Source organism: Coregonus clupeaformis, unplaced genomic scaffold (genome assembly GCF_020615455.1).
Source record: "Coregonus clupeaformis isolate EN_2021a unplaced genomic scaffold, ASM2061545v1 scaf2575, whole genome shotgun sequence".
NCBI lineage: Eukaryota > Metazoa > Chordata > Actinopteri > Salmoniformes > Salmonidae > Coregonus > Coregonus clupeaformis.
Genome location: NW_025536029.1, coordinates 23,612 through 46,251, shown reverse-complemented (window position 1 = coordinate 46,251; position 22,640 = coordinate 23,612). Strand labels below are relative to the sequence as shown.

Genomic DNA, 22,640 nt, shown 5'->3' with positions numbered 1-22,640 from the left:
GGAAACTTGGATTAGGACTGGGTGCTAGTAGCTATTATCCTCTGGATTAGGACTGGTTGCTAGTAGCTAATATCCTCTGGATTAGAACCGGGTGAGGACAGAGGACCCACTCTGACAACCACTGGATTAGAGAGAGGGCAAGAGGCCAATGTTTTGGATTGCCTCTGGATGGTGGGATTATCTTCTGTAGAAAATAGTCTCTCTCTCTCTCTCTCTCTCTCTCTCTCTCTCTCTCTCTCTCTCTCTCTCTCTCTCTCTCTCTCTCTCTCTCTCTCTCTCTCTCTCTCTCTCTCTCTCTCTCTGATTTTGTCTGAGGTTGCATCATTAAGGTTTATCACTTTCTTATGAAGTAGTTTACAGGTAGCTCAACATTATCATCCTGCTGTGTATGTGTGTGGGGGGGTATAACGTTTTTTCTTAAACTGGACGTTCAGTAGTCCATGTGTTGTCAAAACTAAGACAGTGTGTACTGTGTGAACACTTCTTTACACTACCCTGTCTGTCTGTCTGATGATCCTGGCACTGACAGCTCCCTCTACAGTGAGGAACTGATAAAGAGCTTTTCTCCTCCTCTGTCACGTCTTTAAGAGGGTCTTTAAGCAGCACTTTGTGATTGACTCAGACCTCCCTCTCTTAGGATGAGAGCACCTCATCTCTGACAAGCTCTGATAGGATGCGAGCTCCTCACCTCTGAAAAACTGACGGATGGGAAACTTTAGAGAAATTATCATAATCAGACTCTCCCTGTGGCATTTAATGATAATCCTTGAGCACTGTTTAAGAACTGTAGCATATAGCTCTCCCTATGGAACTATGTGTCTGTTCTATTTGTATTCCATGTGCTCCTGCCTACCTGATCTATGTTGTCCCACTTCTACGTTCTGCACCTGTGTGATCCTGCTCATTTCATCTGTGTTATACAATTTGTATGTGATGCACCTGTGTGCTGCCGTTGCGTTCCAGAGGTAGCTAGCTATGGCAAACGCAATCTGTTGTCATGGCAACACTGGGGAGCGTTGTGATGTTTTCAGAGACACTACAGGCGTCTACAGTGAGATTGCGCAGGGCCCCTCTCAGACGTGTGTGTTTCTTTAATGGAATGAGAGTGTGAACATTTCCACCAAAAAGATAGAGAGAACACTAAAAAGGCAGAGACTAAGGGTATTTATAATAGTGTGCTTGTGTGCTCGTGTGTGTGCGTTTTCGTGCACCATTTTTGTGAGAAAGTTTATAGTAGTGTGTGTGATGGTATGAGACACAGAATTAGAGATCAGAACCTTTCTAAATCAGATGAGACAGGGTGAGCCTTGCTCTACACAATGCATCCAACAGTGTTTTTACAGCATGTGAATCCTTATGACGTAAAACCATAGAACTGAAGAGAGCTCAAGGGGAACTAAAGGAAGCTAGAGACATGCACTATGTCATGCTACAAACGAGAGGGAACTGAGGGGAAGCTAGAGACACTGACATGCTACAACAGAGAGGGAACTGAAGGGAAACTAGAGACACTATGTCATGCTGCAACAGAGAGGGAACTGAAGGGAAGCTAGAGACACTATGTCATGCTGCAACAGAGAGGGAACTGAAGGGAAGCTAGAGACACTATGTCATGCTGTAACAGAGAGGGAACTGAAGGGAAGCTAGAGACACTATGTCATGCTGCAACAGAGAGGGAAATGAGGGGAAGCTGGAGACACTATGTCATGCTGCAACAGAGAGGGAACTGAAGGGAAGCTAGAGACACTGTGTCATGCTGCAACAGAGAGGGAACTGAAGAGAAGCTAGAGACACTATGTCATGCTGCAACAGAGAGGGAACTGAGGGGAAGCTAGAGACACTATGTCATGCTGCAACAGAGAGGGAACTGATGGGAAGCTAGAGACACTATGTCATGCTGCAACAGAGGGAACTGAGGGGAAGCTGGAGACACTATGTCATGCTGCAACAGAGAGGGAACTGAGGGGAAGCTAGAGACACTGTGTCATGCTGCAACAGAGAGGGAACTGAGGGGAAGCTAGAGACACTATGTCATGTAATTGTAAACAAACGCTGTCCAGCTTCAAAACACGGTCAGTTCTTGCACCTACGTATACAGTATAGCTCTGTCTATGAATTTCAGACTGGTTACACATTTATCATTTCATTTGTTGTAAAATGATATTTATAATTGGGTCATTATTTTGTATTTGACATTAAAGGTTTACAGGACAATCCATAGGACATTGCTGAGCACTATTCATTCTACTTTACTAGATACAAACAGTGAAGGGATCTTACCTGGAGTGACAGATAGGTAGAACCATTGTATCCTGATATCTGGTCCTCCATTGATCTCCACAATACACCTGTAATTCTCAGAGTCCCGTGACTTCAGGTTAGTCATGGTCATAGTGAAGATTCTCTTGTTGATGTCATCAGAGATTGAGGCATTACTACTGCTCTTAGGATGGTCAGTGCGTACCACATAAGAACACATTTCCCAACCTAATCCTTTACACCAGTATTTCACATGGTTGATGTGATTCAGATCATAGTGACATGGGATGGTGATGGAGCCTCCTGTCTGCACAGACACATACCTCACTGTGGACACATCAACACAAAACACATTTAAATTAGAATTAACATTTAACAGAATCTGTACAAAGGAAAAATACAAAATGAATCACATTGCTCCAACACACAGCTCGTTCATGATTGAGATTGATTATACAGTGTTTTAAGTGAATAGACCCAGGGGACTTCGCCCTTAATTCGTAGAAATAGTACCCTTACCTGCTGAGAGTACAAAGAGGATGAGGGTGAGGATGAGGAAAAGGAGGAGGAGGAGGAGGAGGGAGAGATGAAGAGCCATGTTTATGGTTTCAGTCTGCCTGGTATATTATATGGTACCTGAGTACAAATGTTTGTCAAGGACGAAGGCAACAGCCAGAATGACTCTACTTCCTAATGTTAATAGACTTCACTGTCTGTAACTCTCTTCCTGCTTCTGTTTGTGGGTACATGGCCCCCTCAGTGGTAGATAGCAACTATTGCATCATATGGACTAGTTTAACCCCAAAATCATAGTCACCACAATGTAATTTATTTAAGCTTTCAGCTTTCTCTAAGGGCTCTTTGGGACAAAGAGTCACTACTATCCTGTTACCCTCTACTCGAACACAGGCCACTAATGATACAAAGATTTGATAATTGGGTGACATGCACAATATTTCCATTGTCAAAAATCTATATTTCGGTATATAAGAAACGATATGATAAATGTACTCTATGTGCTAGACATTGATAGATTAGAGGGGTCATGTGCTACAGCGATGTAGTGATGGGTACTAGACCAAGACCTCCACAGACTCTCATTTTAAACCAGGTTCATGGTTCAGGGTCCTCCGGACCACAACCCAGTCTGATATTATTTTACGTTCAACAAGAACGCTCTCTGTCTCTCTCCCTTTTCTATACAGGAAATGTACAGCTCACAACCACAGATGTCCTCTAAGCATAAGTGTGAAAGTTAGCTCAGAATGCTGCAAGTTTAAGCTAAACTCATTCCATAATGTCATGTTAAATACTGAGCTATTCATTCTGTTGTTGGCTCCAATACAGCAAACTACTTCAGATACATCAGAATGTCACTCTCAAAATCACAAATGATCCTGAGAAGAATAAAATGTCTTTAAAAATATTCATGACATTTTTTGTATTGCTTTCATACTATTTTCACATGTATGTGGTAACATTTCACAACTCTTAGTACAAAACTCAAAACAGACCATCAAAAAGGCAGTTTTTTCAAAACATTAAGCACATTTTCAATTGACTAAGTACAACACACAAAATCACACAAAACTTTTCACCAAACATGATCAGTGTTTCATCTTGTCACGGTTCAGACAGACGACAAGAGGACCACAATTGCGTCACACCAGAAAGTTTATTAAAACTTAAGGGAAAAGGGAAGTAGGGAGTGAGTGAAGGCTCCAGGGGTTATCCCGTCCAATGTGCTGGGTCTGTGCCCCCCAGTGGCAGCGATGCGTCCGATGACGCCGGTGGTTGGTGGTCCAGAAGTCCTGGGGGAGGAAACACAGACACAACGGGCCGGATGAAACAAGGCAGAAGTACAGTTCAAGGGAAATCCAAATACGTTGTAGCAAGGCAGAAGGCTGGTCAGAGTTACCGGGGTCGAAGAGTAGTCAGGAGTCGTAATGGCAGAAAGCAGGTCTGGTTTTCCTGGGGCAGAAGAGTATCCAAGAATCAGGCAGGTCCGGGGTCACAAAACAAGGGTGAGCCAGAAGCGCGAGCACACAGGTTCGGGTGTGAGCTTTGCAGACGATCTGACAAAGGAGAGCTGAAAGACAGGACTTTAAATACTGGGAGAGGTTAGTGGGTAATGCAGCGCAGCTGGCAGAGTAATTAGAGCCGAGCAGAGCAGGGACAGGTGGAGCTAGTTAGGCTGAGTAGAGAGAGAGAGATGAGCAGAGTGGAAGATAGTGGAAACACATTAAGGTGGTAACCCGGTGGAGTGAGAGGGTCATGACAGAACCCCCCAAGGGGACGGCCCCAGAAGTCCCAAGAGCAACACCACGCCGGGCGGGAGGAGGGGAGCCGGAGGAGGGCTAGAACTCCTCGAACGGTCCGAGCGAACGCCCTCATCCTCGGAGGAAGCCGGAGGGCCGTGGTCGGGAGATGGGACAGGTCCCGAGACAGGATCAGGCACAGGACAGGAAGCCGAGCGGGCAGGACGGTTAGGGATCCCCTCTGGGGCGGCCCCCTACGGATTGCAAGTTGATCAGGATGCCGTTGGTGGAAGGCGGTGATGAGAGTCCTATCCACAATCCGACTAGCTGGCACCCAGGTCCTTTCCTCAGGTCCATAGCCCTCCCAGTCAATGAGGTACTGGAGACCCCTACCCCTCCGTCTGGACCGAAGCAGGCGGCGGACGGTGTAAACCAGACCACCATCGACGAGCTGTGGAGGAGGAGGACAAGGCGCAGCAGGGACCAGCGGACTCTCATGAATGGGCTTAATCTTAGACACATGGAAAGTGGGGTGCACCCTCATGGAATTAGGCAGTTGGAGCCGGACAGCAGTTGGGCTAATCACTCTTATGATAGGGAATGGGCCAATGAACCGAGGTGCCAACTTCTGCGACTCCACCCTGAGTGGCAGGTTCCTTGACGACAACCACACCCCTTTGACCAACATGGTAGGTGGGAGCAGGGATTCTCCGACGGTTGGCCCCGGTAGTGTAGCTGGCAACGGATCTGAGAAGTGTGGCTCGGGCCTGTGACCAGGTGCGGCGACATCGACGGGCAAACGCAAGTGCAGATGGGCAAAGTAACCTCCCCTTCCTGACTGGCAAATAGAGGAGGCTGGTATCCATAAACACATTGGAAAGGGGACATACCGATGGCAGAGCAGGTCAGAGAATTGTGTGCGTACTCCACCCATGTCAATTGCTGCGACCAGGAGTGGGGGTTGCGTGAAGTCATGCATCGCAGTGCCTTCTCGAGCTCCTGATTTGCCCGCTCTGACTGCCCATTGGATTGGGGGATGGAATCCGGAAGTCAGACTGACTGTGGCTCCCAGCAGGTGACAGAACTCCTTCCAAAAAGCGGAGGAGAAATTGTGGACCACGGTCAGAAACTACATCCTTTGGCAGTCCGTGGATCCGGAAGACGTGTTCCAGGACCACCTGGGCGGTCTCCTTGGCGGTTGGGAGCTTGGGGAGGGGAATGAAGTGTGCCATCTTGCTGAATCGGTCAACTATGGTGAGAATGACGGTCTTGCCCCTTGAAGGGGGGCAGCCCCGTGACAAAGTCAAGGGCGATGTGAGACCAGGGACGTCTGGGCACAGGCAGGGGCTGCAGCAATCCGGCTGGGGGCTGGCAGGACGACTTGTGTTGGTTGCAGATGGGGCAGGCTTGGACGAATTCCCGTACATCCTTTCTCAGAGCGGGCCACCAGAACCTCTGGGCGAGCAGGTTGTAAGTGCGGGTGGAGCCAGGGTGACAAGCTAGGCGGGAGTCATGTCCCCACTGAACGACCTGGGACCTTAGGTTTCGGGGACAAAAAGGCGGTCAGCTGGGCAAGTGCTGGGACCGGGCTGGTTACGGAGAGCTTCCAGCACCTGTTCCTCAACAGCCCAGGTCAGAGCTGCTACGATGCAGGGACTTGGCAGAATCGACACAGGATCCTTGGAGGGTCGTCATCCTTCTGGAATTGACGGGAGAGGGCGTCTGGCTTGGTGTTGCGTGATCCAGGCCGGTATGACAGAGTGAAATTAAACCTGGTGAAGAACAGGGCCCAGCGGGACTGCCTGGAGTTCAACCGTTTGGCCGTGCGGATGTACTCCAAGTTCTTATGATCGGTCCAAACGAGAAATGGAATGGTGGGACCCCTCCAGCCAGTGACGCCACTCCTCCAAGGCAAGCTTCACAGCCAGCAGCTCTCGGTTCCCTATGTCGTAATTGCACTCAGAGGGGGACAACCGACGTGAGAAAAAGGCACAGGGATGGAGCTTCCTATCCTCCGCAGCCCACTGAGAAATCACAGCACCAACTCCCACATCCGAGGCGTCCACCTCCACAATGAATTGCCGGTCCACGTCAGGCATCTGGAGGATGGGAGCGGAGGTGAACCTACCCTTGAGGGTACTGAAGGCCTTGTCGGCTGCTGGGGTCCAGGTGAAGGGTTGCTTGGTGCTGGTTAGAGCAGTGAGAGGGGCAGCAACGGTACTGTAGTTCCGGATAAACTTTCTATAGAAGTTAGCAAACCCAGAAACTGTTGCAGCTTCTTTCTGTTCTCCGGAACTGGCCATGAAGTGACTGCTGATACTTTGGCAGGATCCATTTGGATACTTCCCTCTGCCACTATGTACCCCAGGAAGGCCACTGTCTTGACGTGAAACTCACATTTCTCTGCCTTGGCGTAGAGGGAATTCTCCAGAAGACGATGAAGGACTTGCTGGACATGGCGGGTGTGTTCAGACAGGTTTCTGGAGTAGATTAAGATGTCATCCAGGTAAACGAAGACAAACTTGTTTAACATGTCCCGCAGTACATCATTCACTAGAGCCTGGAACACAGCAGGAGCATTGGTGAGGCCAAAAGGCATAACCAGATACTCGTAGTGGCCTGTTGGTGTATTGAATGCGGTCTTCCATTCATCTCCCTCCCGGATCCGCACTAGGTGGTAAGCGTTTCTGAGATCCAACTTGGTAAAAACAGTGGCTCCTGGAGCAACTCAAAAGCAGAGGTGAGCAGAGGGAGAGGGTAACGGTTTTTCACTGTGATGTCGTTGAGTCCCCTGTAGTCGATGCAGGGGCGAAGAGATCCGTCCCTCTTCCCCACAAAGAAGCCAGCACCAGCCGGAGATGAAGATGAACGGATCAATCCTGTGGACAGAGAGTCATTGATGTAGTCCTCCATGGACCTTCTTTCAGGAGCAGACAACGAAAAAGACGGCCCCTTGGAGGGGCTGTTCCAGGGAGGAGGTCGATGGCACAGTCGTACGGTCGGTGAGGGGGCAGAGATGTGGCTCTTGCTTTGTTAAACACTTCTCTGAGACCATGGTAGCATTCTGGGACATGGGAGAGGTCAGGAGCGGAGTTAGTAGGTACTGGCCGAGGGGTGAGTGCGGCAGCAAGCAGGCAGGTTCGGTGGCAGTCCTCTCCCCACTCCCTGATCACCCCGGGTCACCCAGTCGAGCTGAGGGTTGTGCCGGGCGGAGCCATGGGTAACCCAGGATGAGGGTTGGCCTGGGAGAGGGGGGAGCAGGTGAAACTGGATAGTTTCTTGATGGTTTCCGGACAGACCCATCAAGACCGGGGCCGTGACATGAGTGACCGATCCCGAGTAAGTGTCCGTCCAGTGCCCGGGCAGGAATAGGAGGTGTCAAACGAGGTTCTCCAGTCCCAGTTGGCGTGCCAGCTTGATGTCCATTATGTTGGCTTCGGCGCCAGAATCCACCAGAGCCGCCAGGGTGTGAGTTGAGTCAGAGAGGCGGAGGTGAACTTGCAGCAAGGGGTTTGCGGTCGGAGGACTGGATGGTCATTGAGCTCAACCGGACTCCCCTATGCCCGGTGAGCTTCGGCTTTAAAGGGCAGGTTACCACACGATGTCCATCACCTCCACAATAGAGGCAGAGGTTTGAGGTGAAGCGGCGCTGGCGCTCTGCAGGAGTGAGAGAGGCTCGCCCAATCTCCATAGGCTCAGACTGATCAAGCTGACTTGGGTGGTGGCAGTAGCTGACAGGAGCCCAGTCGGATCTCTCGAATGCCGGGAGTTGGTGGACCTTGGCGCCCCCTCTCACGACAGCCCGGGTCTGTATCCTTCTGTCGATCCGGACAGTCAGTGCGATGGCTTCATCAAGAGTGGAAGGCAGTTCATGGGAGACCAACTTCGTCCTTGATATAGTCAGCCAAGCTATGGAAGAACGCGTCCACCAACGATGGTGTGTTCCAAGAACTTCGTCTTGCCAGGGTTCGGAAGTCGATGGAATGGCCTGCGACTGTCACGTCTGCCTTGTCGAATACTGAACAGTTCACAGAGCCTCTGCGGTTGGGGAATCCAGGTCAAACACCTTCAGCATCTCCTCAGCAAACAGGTCGAAGGTTGCACATGCGGGGGTTTGACGTTCGAACTCTGCTGTTCCCCAGAGTCGAGCTCGGCCCGTCAGGTGAGTGATGGCATACCCGACCCCTAGCCCCCTCCGTGGCGAAGGTCCTTGGCTGCAAGGAGAACTGAAGTCGGCAGCTAGTCAGGAATGGCCGGACCTGGGTAGAATCGCCGTTGAACCGCTCGGGGTTTCCAATCTTGGGTTCCGGGGCAGCGGCTGCAATGACCGGGAGCAGGTAACTCGGAGGCAGGGCTGGTGGGCAGACTGGCTGGGGTAAGGTTGGTGAGGAGTTGGATGATCCTGGCGAGTTGTTGTTGCTGCTGCTGGGACTGCTGCTGGTGCTGCTGGAACTGCTGATGCTGTTGGTGGCCGACCTGAAGCAGAGAGGTGATGTCGCCGCTCATGCGGCCTAGCTCTCTCTCAGTGTGTTCCAGGCGTAGCATGGCGGTGGGTTGCTCAGGTTCTTCGGTTTCCATGTCGGGAAGTGTGCGCTGAGTCCATGATGGTCAGATCGTACTGTCACGGTTCAGACAGACGACAAGAGGACCACAATTGCGTCACACCAGAAAGTTTATTAAAACTTAAGGGGAAAGGGAAGTAGGGAGTGAGTGAAGGCTCCAGGGTTATCCCGTCCAATGTGCTGGGTCTGTGCCCCCCAGTGGCAGCGATGCGTCCGATGACGCCGGTGGTTGGTGGTCCAGAAGTCCTGGGGGAGGAAACACAGACACAACGAGGCGGATGAAACAAGGCAGAAGTACAGTTCAAGGGAAATCCAAATACGTTGTAGCAAGGCAGAAGGCTGGTCGGAGTTACCGGGGTCGAAGAGTAGTCAGGAGTCGTAATGGCAGAAAGCAGGTCTGGTTTTCCTGGGGCAGAAGAGTATCCAAGAATCAGGCAGGTCCGGGGTCACAAAACAAGGGTGAGCCAGAAGCGAGCACACAGGTTCCGGGTGTGAGCTTTGCAGACGATCTGACAAAGGAGAGCTGAAAGACAGGACTTTAAATACTGGGAGAGGTTAGTGGGTAATGCAGCGCAGCTGGCAGAGTAATTAGAGCCGAGCAGAGCAGGGACAGGTGGAGCTAGTTAGGCTGAGTAGAGAGAGAGAGATGAGCAGAGTGGAAGATAGTGGAAACACATTAAGGTGGTAACCCGGTGGAGTGAGAGGGCTCATGACACATCTAGAAATACCTTTCATATAAAGTAATTGCCTTTAACAATGTAATAATCACAATACTTTTCATATGATTCTCGTCACATTTGTTTAAATACATTTGACCATCATGCAATCCAACGGCGCTTAATGTTTAGTCACTTAACCGTTGGTAAACCTATTGATTTTTGACTGGTTTGTCTACTATATATGTATTTAGAGAACTACATAAATACAATGTGTGTTTGTATAGTATAAACATCTAAATGACATGTATGATACATGATAACCATACATAATGAATATTCATTAGTACTAATTGATTTCACATAGTGCAACCACTATTGGTCACCATATAAAAGGGTGTGTGTGAACACTTACAATTTATTTAACAAGGAGCAGGATAGACAGCAAGGGAGAGGGAGAAATCAAAGAGCTGGTGGACAAGGGGCCGTCAGAGAGGTGGGCATGGGCCCCATCAAAGAGGTCAAAGAGGTGGGCATGGGCCCCAGGAAAGAGGTCAAAGAGGTGGGGAGTCGTGAAGGTTTGAGTCTGTGTGTGTGACACAGTATCTGTGTACTAATGTGTAGATCAGTCAAGGACAAAGGCACCAGTCGAGAATTACTCTACTTCCCAATGTTCACAGACCTCACTTTAACTCTTCCTGCTTATGTTTGTGTGTACACACCCCCCTCAGTGGAAGATAGCAACAATTGCATTATATAGACTAGTTTAACCCAAAACTCATAGTCACTACAACGTTGTTCAAGCCCCATGCAGTTTCATGTTATTTTTAAATCACTGTCTGTGTTCATTTCATGAAAATAACTCAAAAATACATTTTTCCTGATTTATTTTCCTGATCCTCCTTTTGACATTGAAATGCTCTGTGTGATCATGTGGGTGTGTTGATAGAAATTTAAATATATTTAAATACAGAGCCCTGATTGGTGGAGAGGATTGTATAGACTAGAGCCTACCCAGCTTACCCCTTCAAAGTAGGAGGATAAATATGCAAATAAAACAGAATCAGAATAATCATTTCAGATTGTGATGTCATTCTGTGGATCAAAAACTCCAACTCCATTTTCTTCAATAAGCTCTTACACTAAAAGGGCATTATCCAAATTTGTTACAATTTCACAGTATTATTCCAACCTCATTGTGTGGAAATATAATTTAAAAACAAACAGGAAACTCACATTTTTGACTGCACTGCCCCTTTCAGCTTTCTCTAAGGGCTCTTTGGGACCAATAGTCACTACTATCCTCTTACCATCTGCTGGAAAATAGGTCACTAATGATTACACAACGAAATGTATAGAATTGAGAGGGCAGGTGCTGCAGAGATGGAGTGATGGCTGCCTTCTATACAGGAAATGAACCCTGGTCACAGTAGACACAACTCAAAACCTCAGATGTCCTCCAACCTAAAGTGTTAAAGTTATGTCAGGAAGTTGCAGTACCAGAAGGCTGCAGGTTTCAGGTAAACTCATTCCATGACATGATGTTAACTACTGAGTATAATTTCTATTGTTGGCTCCAACACAGCCAACTATTTCTGATACAACAATTTCACACCTAGACTCACAGAGCACATAATCTTCTGACAAATGATCTTGAGAACAGTATAATGTCTTTAAAAATGTTTATTAGCAAAGCATTTATATTTTCCATTAAAGCTGGAGAAGGTAAAGACAGAATAGTAGGCCAAGGCTCTGATTCAACAAGGAGAGGATTTGTTACAGTAAACCAGACGACCAAATATCAACTACGAAACAACTCAAGAACTAAGGATTCATAAATCATGCTAAAAACAAACGAATTAAAATGTAACCTTGCTTTGTGTGTGTGTGTGTGTGTGTGTGTGTGTGTGTGTGTGTGTGTGTGTGTGTGTGTGTGTGTGTGTGTGTGTGTGTGTGTGTGTGTGTGTGTGTGTGGTTTTAGTTCTACTATCCTTGTGGGGACCAGATGTCCTTACAATGATAGTAAAACAACGACAATTTGGACAAGTGGGGGACATTTCACTGGTCCCTACATGGTAAAAGGCTATTTTAGGCCTAGGGGTTAGGTTTAAGGTTACGGTTAGGGTTTAGGTTAGGAATTAGCATTAGGGTTAGGGGAAAATAGGATTTTGAATGGGCATACTTTTTTGATCCCCACAAATACAGTAAAACAAACGTGTGTGTGTTTTATCCTGAAGAAAGCTCAAAATATTTGTGTACATGCCCCCCTCAGTGAAAGTTAGCAACTATTGCATTATATATACTAGTTTAACCCAAAACTCATAGTCACTACAATGTTTTCAGCTTCCAACATTCTCTAAGGGCTCTTTAGGACCAAGAGTCACTATTATCCTGTTACCCTCTGCTGGAAAATAGGTCACTAATGATTACACAAAGACATTTATAGAATTGAGAGGGCAGGTGCTGCAGAGATGGAGTGATGACTGCCTTCTACTTAGAGATGAAAGCTGGTCATAGACGCAGCTCAAAACCACAGATGTCCTCCAACCTAAAGTGTTAAAGTTAGCTGAGGAAGCTACTGTACCACAAGGCAGGTTTCTGGTAAACTAACTGATAGATGAATTTGTGTATAAAAAAATAATGACTAAAGATTTCACCCCAAATACAGTAGAAATGTGTATGCGATATTCGAATTATCATGTAGTGTCAACCCACTAACATTACTAAACATTCAAGGGCAAAGAAGAAGGCGGGAACTGTTTTAAGAAAGCCACCTAAAAGTGGGAGGAGCATAATGCCTTTGTTTGTCAAGGGGTATAAAAACAGTATGTTTGTGTTTTTGGTCAGAGCTCTCCTTGAATAAAATTTACCGATAATTACTTGTGGATTGTGGACCTTGAATCATTGATGATTAAAACCAGAGCTTTACAACCTCTGGTAATGATTCAAGCTTAGGTTGAATTAGAGATAGAAATTCACGTGACAGATTGGTCCTTCGAGCCGGATCTTAATACATCTTTATCGTTCTAGAGACACCGAAATCCGTGCACGGCCGGGTGATTGCATCCGTGAAGAATAGGCCTGGCCTTCGACGTTAAGGTTAATAAACAGGCTGGTGATTACTCTTTATGAACGATAAAGACGTTAACGAGTTTGAAAAATTATTTGAATCCAAACTACAAGGAAAAGGTCAGTAATTTTATTCATGAATTTTGGTAAAATAATTTGAACTTGTATGAGAGAGAGTGAGAGACGGCAGAAAATAGTTACCAAAGTAATAATTATTACGAAACAGGGAGGTCCGCAATTGACCCTAGGTAAATAGCTATTACCAGAATAATCTAGTCCGAAATGACAAGGGATGAAGGCCATCACCAATGTAAACTAGTTTTTATTGAGACTGTATTGGGTACAGTACTACGATAAAAAGGGAAAAGGGATGATTTTCGTCGTGTGCTATAGATAAAACGGGTCAAAAGTCGCGTATACAACTGGGGATTTGCTAGAACTCTGTGTGTTTCATGAAACTAGAGCAGTTCACGACCTCTAGGTTACAAATAGGTTTAGCAAATGACTGTATAATGTTATGTACGTGTGAGACTTGAGTATCCATCAGTGTACGTGTAAATCGTTTCAAGGAAGGAGCTAAATTATTAAGTCGCGTGAGAAAAAATGGTTATCTGACTCTTCTCATGAAACCGGAGTTTTAAATAAAAGCTCTGGGTTAGGGGTTGAATAATTTTAAATGGTTAATTACAAGAGCAAATCATACATTGGCTCAAGAGACGCACAAAAATAAGCTCTAGAAGAATAATTCTGGGAATTATTACGAAAGGGGGAACTTTTTAGTTTTCCACCATGGGAAATAAATCTTCCCGGGAATTAACGGGGATGAAAGATATATGTTAGGAAGATCGAAGGAATGTGTTTTATGGATCCGTTTGGGAGAGAAAAAGTATGGATTTATTGGGCATCTCGAAGTAGAAAAATTGAACTTATGATCAAACAGATGCAAAAACAGCGAAAGGAGGGGCTAGAAACAGCGAGGTATGGCTGTTTGAGGCGCGAAAAAAGAGAGGAAGGACAAAATAAAAAATTATTAGAGATGCAAAGAGAAAGGGACAGAAAAAAAAAAGTTTCAGGGCCTCCCCCAGAGCAAAGAGCAGAGAGGTTATATCCAGAGTTGGTAGAGCAAGCTTGGAAAGAAAGCCCAGATGATACCGTTGTCATGTGTAGGAGAAGATTAGGGGTGATCCCCGTCCCTCCCCACCATATGACGGCCAAGCCGAGTGTTGGAAGGGCAAGAAGAGGGGGCAGAGTAAAGAGGCCAGTAAAGAAAACAAAGAGGGGGACATTTTACAAAATGAAATAGTCAGGTTAAGGGCAGAATTGGATAGAGAGAAAGAGGCAGGAAAAGCAAGAGAGTAAACACAGAGAGTTTAAAAACAGGGAGTTAAAAAGATTAGAAAACTACAATAAGCCAGGGAAGAAAAGAGTGGTTAGATAATGAGGAAGGGGATGACCAGTACCCTTTGATAGCCTTGCCGAACCCAAGGGCTGGGAGGAGCATGCACCAGACACACTGGATGTATATAGGGCATGGACACAGCGAGATGTAGTGAGAGCTATAGAGGGTGTAGTGCACCCTAAGACAGGAATAGAGGGGTTCAGGAGGGATTTGGAGAGTCTAGCGGCAAGCTTTAAGCTAAACACAGGGGAAATTGAAAGGGCAGTCAGAACCCTAGTTGGGAAAGATTGGGCAGCTGTTCGGGGGCAGTGGGTTTCAGGGGATGCCAATGGAGCAGTCCTACTATGGGCAGATGATGGGCAATATGTTGGGAAAATAACTGAATTGTGTAATAATTTAAGGGAACATTACCATCGACATGCTGAATTCTCCAAAGTACATGAATGTAAACAGGAAGACAGTGAGACCATCAGCCAATACTTAGAGAGACTGAGAAATGTATTTAACGCAAATAGTAGGGATACCTGAGCCTCCCCAAGGGGCAAGGGAATGATACTCCGTTACCATCAGCAGTTAAAAATAGCATTCCTTAGTGGAATGAGACCAGAAATAAGCAGGAATATTAAGAGAACTTTAGTGGGATGGGGAACTACATCGTTAGCCGAGGTCAAAAGATATGCAATCCATCATGAGCAGAATAGTAAACAGGATAGAGTCAGAAAGGAACAAAAGGGAGCAGAATATTTAATGGCTACTCTAGGGGAGATAGCTGGGAGAGGTAGAACTCCAGAAGAGGGGGGAGCGAGGCCTCGCTCTTTCCTGCCCTATGGGAAAGGAAGTAGGTGTTTTAACTGTGACAAAGAAGGACACTTTGCAAGAGAATGTTGTGCCCCGTGTAAATACTGTAACGAGACAGGTCATAACCATCACGACTGCGGCAATAAAAGAAGGGGCAAACAAGATAATCGGGGTGGAAAAAGAGAGAGGGCCTACAAACACCCACCACCCAGTTCCGGTAGGGAGGAAGAGGAAGATGAGGCATGACTAGAGCAAGGGGAAGATAGTAAGACAGATAGTGAAGGAGAGGGTCAGAGGATACCATTGATACGGGGTGTGAAGTGTTTGAATTGGAAACGATTGAATTGGCTCTGCAGCAAGAACAGAAACCATACCTCACCTTAACAATATTGGGAAAAATATTAAATTCTTGTGTGACACAGGGGCATGTCGCACAGCAATCTGTAATACCCGACATACCCAAAGGAATTAGAATTAATGGGGAAAAGAATCATGGTACGCTTCGGCCTCGGGCCATCCAATTTATAGAGCGATTATCGGCCCCGGTGACTTTAAAACATGAAGATTCAGGGGAGAGGTATGCATACCTGTACTTGTATCAAGCCAGTGTCCGGTCAATTTGCTAGGAAGGGATGCCATGACTCAGTTGAACGTAGCTGTAAAGCCAACGCTAAGGGGTATGAAGGCATATGTCGTAAGAGATAATATGGTATTGAGCGGGAGGGAAAACCATGCTATTGGTATAGCCAGGATCTGCTAAGAGGGGGACTCACAGACATACCGAAATCACTAATGGACCTAAGTAATGAGTTAGTGATTGGATCAACCAAGATGACGGTAGATGACTTACACTGTACATTATGGTGTAATGAGCACCCAGGTCCTAACCCAGATTATGAGGAAGAATTGTTAAAAACCACAGAAAAAACAATTGGGTTAAAATGGGTTCACTATGATAAAAACGGGCAGCTGTAGAGGTGGAGTTAGGACCACAAAGCCAGAGACTGTACATAGAAAGGTGGAGCCCCCATGTTTCCCTAGTGAAAGAACTTTCAGAGGAATGGTTATCACTAGGTAAATGGATAAAACAGGGGAAAAACATCACTGACTGGCAAAATACACCAAATGGGGATCAGTATAGCCACTCCACGGGGAGATATAGAAGAAAATTGAATTGGAGAGCAAAAACCCAGGCCGGGGTCCACCTGGAGACAAATTTTAACGGATGACAGGAAGAGATTTTCTTAACTCAGGAACAGGAGGATGAGTTGGCAGCAATTCCGTTCAAATTATGGTCACAAGGACCAGCCGATGTGGGACTAATTAAGGGGGTAGCTCCAGTACAAGTGATTCCTCGATCCGATCATAGACCATACCAAAAGCAATACCCTATGAAACCAGAAGCAATAAAAGGGATAACACCTACATTTGAGCATTTACTTAAGGGAGGGGTGATAATTCCTGGAGACGAGGCACAATGCAACTCTCCAGTATTTCCTGTTAAAAAGGCAGCACCTAGCGCCGACTGGAGGATGGTAATGGACTTGCAGGGGGTTAATAGAAATATCATTCCCAGAGCTCCATGTGTACCAGATCCACATACATTGCTGAACCAATTGAAACCAGAAAACTCCTATTTTACAGTGATAGATTTAGCTAATGCTTTCTTTAGTATCCCAGTTCATCCGGATAGTCAGGGGGTGGTTTGGCTTTACTTTTCAGGGAAGGAAATGGACATACGCTAGGATGCCTCAAGGCTACTCGGAAAGTCCTACAATCTTTGCCCAGGCTATAACTAGGAATTTGGGAAAGTTTTAACCTCAGGAGGGAAGCCAAATGTTAGTTTATGTAGATGATATTCTATTGGCTAATCCCACTCAGGAGGGATGTAAGAGGGATACAATCCAATTGTTAACCTTCCTGGCAGAACAGGACACAAAGTGAGCAAAAGAAACTTAAACTTTGGCAGAGCGAGGTGATTTACCTAGGGACACGCTATAACTCAGGAAGGGCGAATGTTAAACTCATCCAGGAAAACTGCTATACTTGAAGCGCCAAAACCATTGAAAAAAAACAAATGATGAGCTTTTGGGGATGATAAACTACTGTAGAGCTTGGGTACCACATTATGCACTGCATACTGGGAAGTTAAGTGATCTTATCTATGGGAAGGCAATGGCAGCACATGATAAAATCATTTGGAACTCTGAGGCGGAGGAACAATTTATAGAGATAAAAAAGTTGCTCACTTCCCAAACAGCCTTAGCTTTTCCTAGATATGACAGGCCTTTTACCCAGACGGTAGATTGTAGGGAGGGATATATGACATCGGTTTTGACTCAAAAACATGGGGATAAGAACAAACCCATTGCATATTATTCATCTAAATTAGACCAGGTAGCACAAGCAATGCCACTATGTTTACAATCTGTGGTAGCTGCAGCTCAGGCAGTGCAAGATTCGGCATCAATAGTTTTATACCACGATTTAACACTAAAGGTTCCGCATGCAGTATCCATACTGTTGTTGGAGCATAAAATGGCCTATATGTCACCTGCTAGACATTTATCTTGTATGATAATCCTGTTAAATATGCCTAATTTGACCATTGAACGGTGTACAACTCTAAACCCCTCTACTCTAGTTCCTATTGCGACAGATGGCAGCCCACATGATTGTATAACTGAAACTGAGAAACTTGTGTTGCCAAGACCTGACTTAAAAGACCTAGCCTTAGTGGATGGGGAAGTGACTATGTTTGTTGATGGTTCATCTAGAAAAAACCCTGATGGTACGAATGCTACAGGATATGCAGTTGTAACAGAGACTGACGTCTTGGAAGCTGAATCATTACCTAGAAATTATTCTGCACAACAGGCAGAGATAGCGGCTCTCACTCGGGCATGTCATTTGAGTAAAGGGAAAAAGGTTACTATTTACACCGATAGTGCCTATGCATTTAATACAGTACACGTATTTGCTGCACAATGGAGAAACAGGGAATGGTAACCACTTCTGGCAAAACCATTACACATGCCCAGTTCATTTTGAATCTTTTAGATGCTGTACTCCTACCAGAGAAGTTAGCTATCTGTAAATGTGATGCTCACACTAAAGGTGTAGATAGCATAAGCAACGGCAACAGAAAGGCAGATGAGGAAGCGAAAAAAGGCAGGTCTCAAACCACAATCACCCACATACTTACATCTAAAAGAGGAGGTAGACATTGATAAAGCATTACTGATAGACAGCCAGTTAAGAGCACCGATGAAGGAAGTGAGTAGATGGGAGAAAATGGGAGCAGTCAAGAAGGGGGAAATGTGGCATCAAGGTAGTTTACCTATATTACCAAAATCTCTGTTTAGATATGCAGCAATTTTGATACATGGGCAAAGTCACGTATCAACCGGGGGGATGGTGGAAATAATTAGAAAGCACTTTGTAGCGTACGGGATAACAAATTACTTTTTAAAAAATTGTTCTAGGTGTGTTATATGTGCACAAAGTAATCATCAAGGAAAGCAGAGAGCACCAAAAGGGGAATTTCCCCAGGCCAGATATCCATTCCAACAGTTGGAAATTGATTTCATAGAACTTACAAGAAGTGAAGGGAAAAAATGGTGTTTGACTGTGATAGACAAGTATACCAAATGGGTAGAAGTCTTTCCAACCTCCTCCGCTGATGTATTCACAGTAGCTAAAGCTTTATGTCAGGAAATAATCCCTCGGTTCGGATTGCCAGAAACTATTTATTCCGACAATGGGTCTCACTTCTCCAACCAGGTAATAGATAATATTGGACAGAAGTTACATATTAATATGAAAAAACATTGTTCATATCATCCGGAATCAGCAGGTTTGATTGAACGCACTAATTCGACGATTAAATCACGTTTAAGAAAAAGCATCATGAGTACAGGAAGAAATTGGGTACAATGTCTACCAATAGTATTAATGACGATTAGGGTGACACCAAATAAAGATGGGTTATCCCCCCTTTGAAAAAGTGTTTGGGAGACCATATAGAATGCCCGAGTTAGGCAGACTAGAGGAGGCAGATACAGAAGTAGAAGGGACATTGGCGGGACATATGAGAAGACTGTTAATTAACCAAACACGTATGTAAAAGATTCTGTGCCCCACAGGAGAACTAAAGGAGAGGGTAACCCACTCTATCCAACCCGGAGACTGGGTGTGGATACAATCCCTAAAGAAAAAGACTGGAAGCAGCCCCGTTGGGAAGGCCCCTACCAGGTTCTATTGGTCACCGCCTTTGCCATTAGAATAGCAGAGAGAGGAACCTGGGTCCATGTTACCCACTGCAAGAAGGTAGGACCACATACAAGCACCGCTTAGCACACGCAGAGTTGACGAGCGGAACTGGGCCACAGGGTCCGGGGGTCACCTCTGTCAACGAAGATCTCCTACCCAGACCTATCATCACTGTAGTGTGTTCCTAGGGTGTGAGTATGGGGTGGTACCGAGCAGAAGGACTCCAAGACAGGAGAGGGTTGGCGGTTTTTGGGAATATGGGTGACCCTGAGCTGCATCATAGTCTCGGCAATAGTCGTGGTAGGTCAAAATCCACCACCACCTCGCACCAATTACGCTATGGCCTTACCATTATTAAGAAATAAAGGGAAAGCGACCCGACATACTGACCATCAAGGGCGAGTGATCTACAAAATAGGAGTCAGAGAAGGGTGGGGAGTAAGATTCAAAATTATGATTAGGGATCTTATCAGAGCGGATAAGCAAGCAACATGGGATTATAAGATCCCGTTGTATTTATGTTCAGCCCCCTCAGCGGATTGTTCCTGGGCTCAGGTATATAGACATACTGGGGGAAGGAGATATGAGATGGGGGGGGGGGCTGGACGTCCAGATGGAGGATAAGAAGGTATAACGACATCCCCACGGAGATGGTAGTAACGATAGTAAAGGTCACTAAAGAGGACATGAAAAGAACTTACTGGGCTTGCGCGGACGTATACGGACGGGATACTTGTCTAAGATTATATTTAATAGAGTCAAACGATATAGAGGGAGCAGGTACTGGCATTAATCCATTAATGGCAATAGACCGAGTAAATCAGTCAAGGGATGACGGAGTCAATTTGACTAACCCGTCCACTATGAAAGATTTTCTCCTCCAAGAATGGAACAATGGGGAAGTGGAGGGGGTCCCTGATTAGAATCTCTGGTTAAAGTGGATGAAATACACCGCTAGGGCCTTGGGGGAGACCAATTGTTATGCATGCTCCATTGGGCGACCGACAATGTTGACCGCCCCCAATGCCAAAGGCAATGTTTCCCTGTGTATTAGACCTGGGGTCCAATCAAAAAGAGCCCAATTGCACAGGGATTGGGCTGGCAAAATTGACATACTCGGCCAGCCCACCTAGATTCACTTTAACTCCTGGCGAATACCAGTGTTACAGACATAGAAATGGCACCCGTAACGTGGGTGATTTTGATGGCTGTAAGGAGATAATTAATGTGACTGATTTAGATAAGGAAGGGAGGAAAAATTAGGAACCTAACCATCCCTCTGACTGATGTGTGGTGGGCATGCACTAAAAAAGGGAGTATTCGGCAGACATTACCAGAGGGATGGGTGGGTACTTGTGCACCAGTATTGTTGGTCCAGCCTGTAAGAATTAGTCATCAAAGACCAGTGACAGGAAGAATAATCAGAAGGAAAAGGAATATAGGTCAGGAAGGAAATAGCCCCCATTTGGATAGATGGTATAGGCATCCCCAGGGTGTTCCAGATGAATACAAAGCTATGAATCAGATATGGGAGGGGTTCACCACAAACATTTTCTGGTGGGTGACAATAAACAAAAATGTGGATTGGATTAATTATATCTATTACAACCAACAACGATTTATTAACCAGACTAGAGATGCAGTAAAGGGGATCTCCGAGCAATTATCGGCCACCTCACTTATGACCTGGGAAAATCGGTTAGCTCTGGATATGTTGCTGGTAGAAAGGGGTGGAGTCTGTAAAATGGTGGGGGGGCATTGTTGCACATTTATCCCTAACAACACCGCACCGGAAGGGACGGTGACCAGAGCTCTTGCAGGATTAACTGCGCTAAGTAAAGAATGGGCTGAAAACTCAGGAATTAGTACATCTTGGACAGGATGGTTTGATACCATGTTTGGTAAATGGAAAACCATAGCAGCAACCATCTTAGGGGCAGTCAGTGTTTGTATGGGAATTCTTGTATTATGTGGTTGTTGTCTTGTTCCCTGTGTCCGAGGATTGGTGAGCAAGGCGTTGGTGAATGCAGTATCTCACCAAATGATAAGAGAATGGACCGACTCCGGACTCTGACCAGGAGAGTGGGAAATACGATCCTCCAGGCTTGGGGATAACGACTGACTTTGACCCTGAAAGACCGCAATTGGATGAAACGTTTATTGGTTCTGATGTATGAAGGTCATAGGGAAAATCCTAAAAGAAGACCTATGATTGGATGTAGATAAATAGAACTGATCTCTGAGATTAAACATGTTTGTAAATACATTTATCCTGAAGATGAAACCATTTAGTCAAAAGGGTGGATTGATAGATGAATTTGTGTATTAAAAATAATGACTAAAAGATTTCACCCCAAATACAGCAGAAATGTGTATACGATATTCGAATTATCATGTAGTGTCAACCCACTAACATTACTAAACATTCAAGGGTAAAGAAGAAGGCGGGAACTGTTTTAAGAAAGCCACCTAAAGGTGGGAGGAGCATAATGCCTTTGTTTGTCAAGGGGTATAAAAACAGTATGTTTGTGTTTTTGGTCAGAGCTCTCCTTGAATAAAATTTACCGATAATTACTTGTGGATTGTGGACCTTGAATCATTGATGATTAAAACCAGAGCATTACAACCTCTGGTAATGATTCAAGCTTAGGTTGAATTAGAGATAGAAATTCACGTGACACTAACTCATTCCATGACATCATGTTAGACACTGAGCTAAACGTTATATTGTTGGCTCTAACACAGCAAATTACCTCCTACACAGTTCAATCGGAAAGTATTCAGACCCCTTGACTTTATCCACATTTTGTTACGTTACAGCCTTATTCTAAAATGGATTAAATTGTTTTTAACCCTCATCAAACTACACACACTACCCCATAATGACAAAGCAAAAACTTGAGAAAATGTAAATGTAAAAACAAATTAAAAAATGAAAGCTCAGTGTTTTGTTGAAGCACCTTTGGCAGCGATTACAGCCTCAAGTCTTCTTGGGTATGACGCTAAAAGCTTGGCACACCTGTATTTGGGGAGTTTCTCCCATTCTTCTCTGCAGATCCTCCCAAGCTCTGTCAGGTTGGATGGGGAGCATTGCTGCAAAGCTATTTTCAGATCGCTCCAGAGATGTTCGATCAGGTTCAAGTCCGGGCCAAGGCAGGGCCACTCAAGGAAATTCAGAGACTTGTCCCGAAGCCACTCCTGCGTTGTCTTGGCTGGTTGCTTAGGGCCGTTGTCCTGTTGGAAGGTAAACCTTCGCCCCAGTCTGAGGTCCTAAACACTCTGGAGCAGGTTTTCATCAAGGATTTCTCTGTACTTTGCTCTGTTAATCTTTACCTCGATCCTGACTAGTCTCCCAGTCCCTGCCGTT

General features: G+C 45.7%; 1 protein-coding gene across 1 annotated transcript in view; it reads right to left on the bottom strand.

Moving 5' to 3' along the window:
* Positions 1 to 684: 684 nt before the first annotated feature.
* LOC121558402 (polymeric immunoglobulin receptor-like) overlaps positions 685 to 22,640 on the bottom strand; it is a 32,730-nt gene continuing 10,774 nt past the window's right edge. The window contains exons 5-7 of the mRNA XM_045219648.1: positions 2,779 to 2,781; positions 2,281 to 2,586; positions 685 to 698 (exon numbers count right to left, since the gene is read on the bottom strand). Coding sequence (XP_045075583.1) covers positions 685 to 698; positions 2,281 to 2,586; positions 2,779 to 2,781 — 323 coding nt within the window. The remainder of the gene's footprint in view (positions 699 to 2,280; positions 2,587 to 2,778; positions 2,782 to 22,640) is intronic.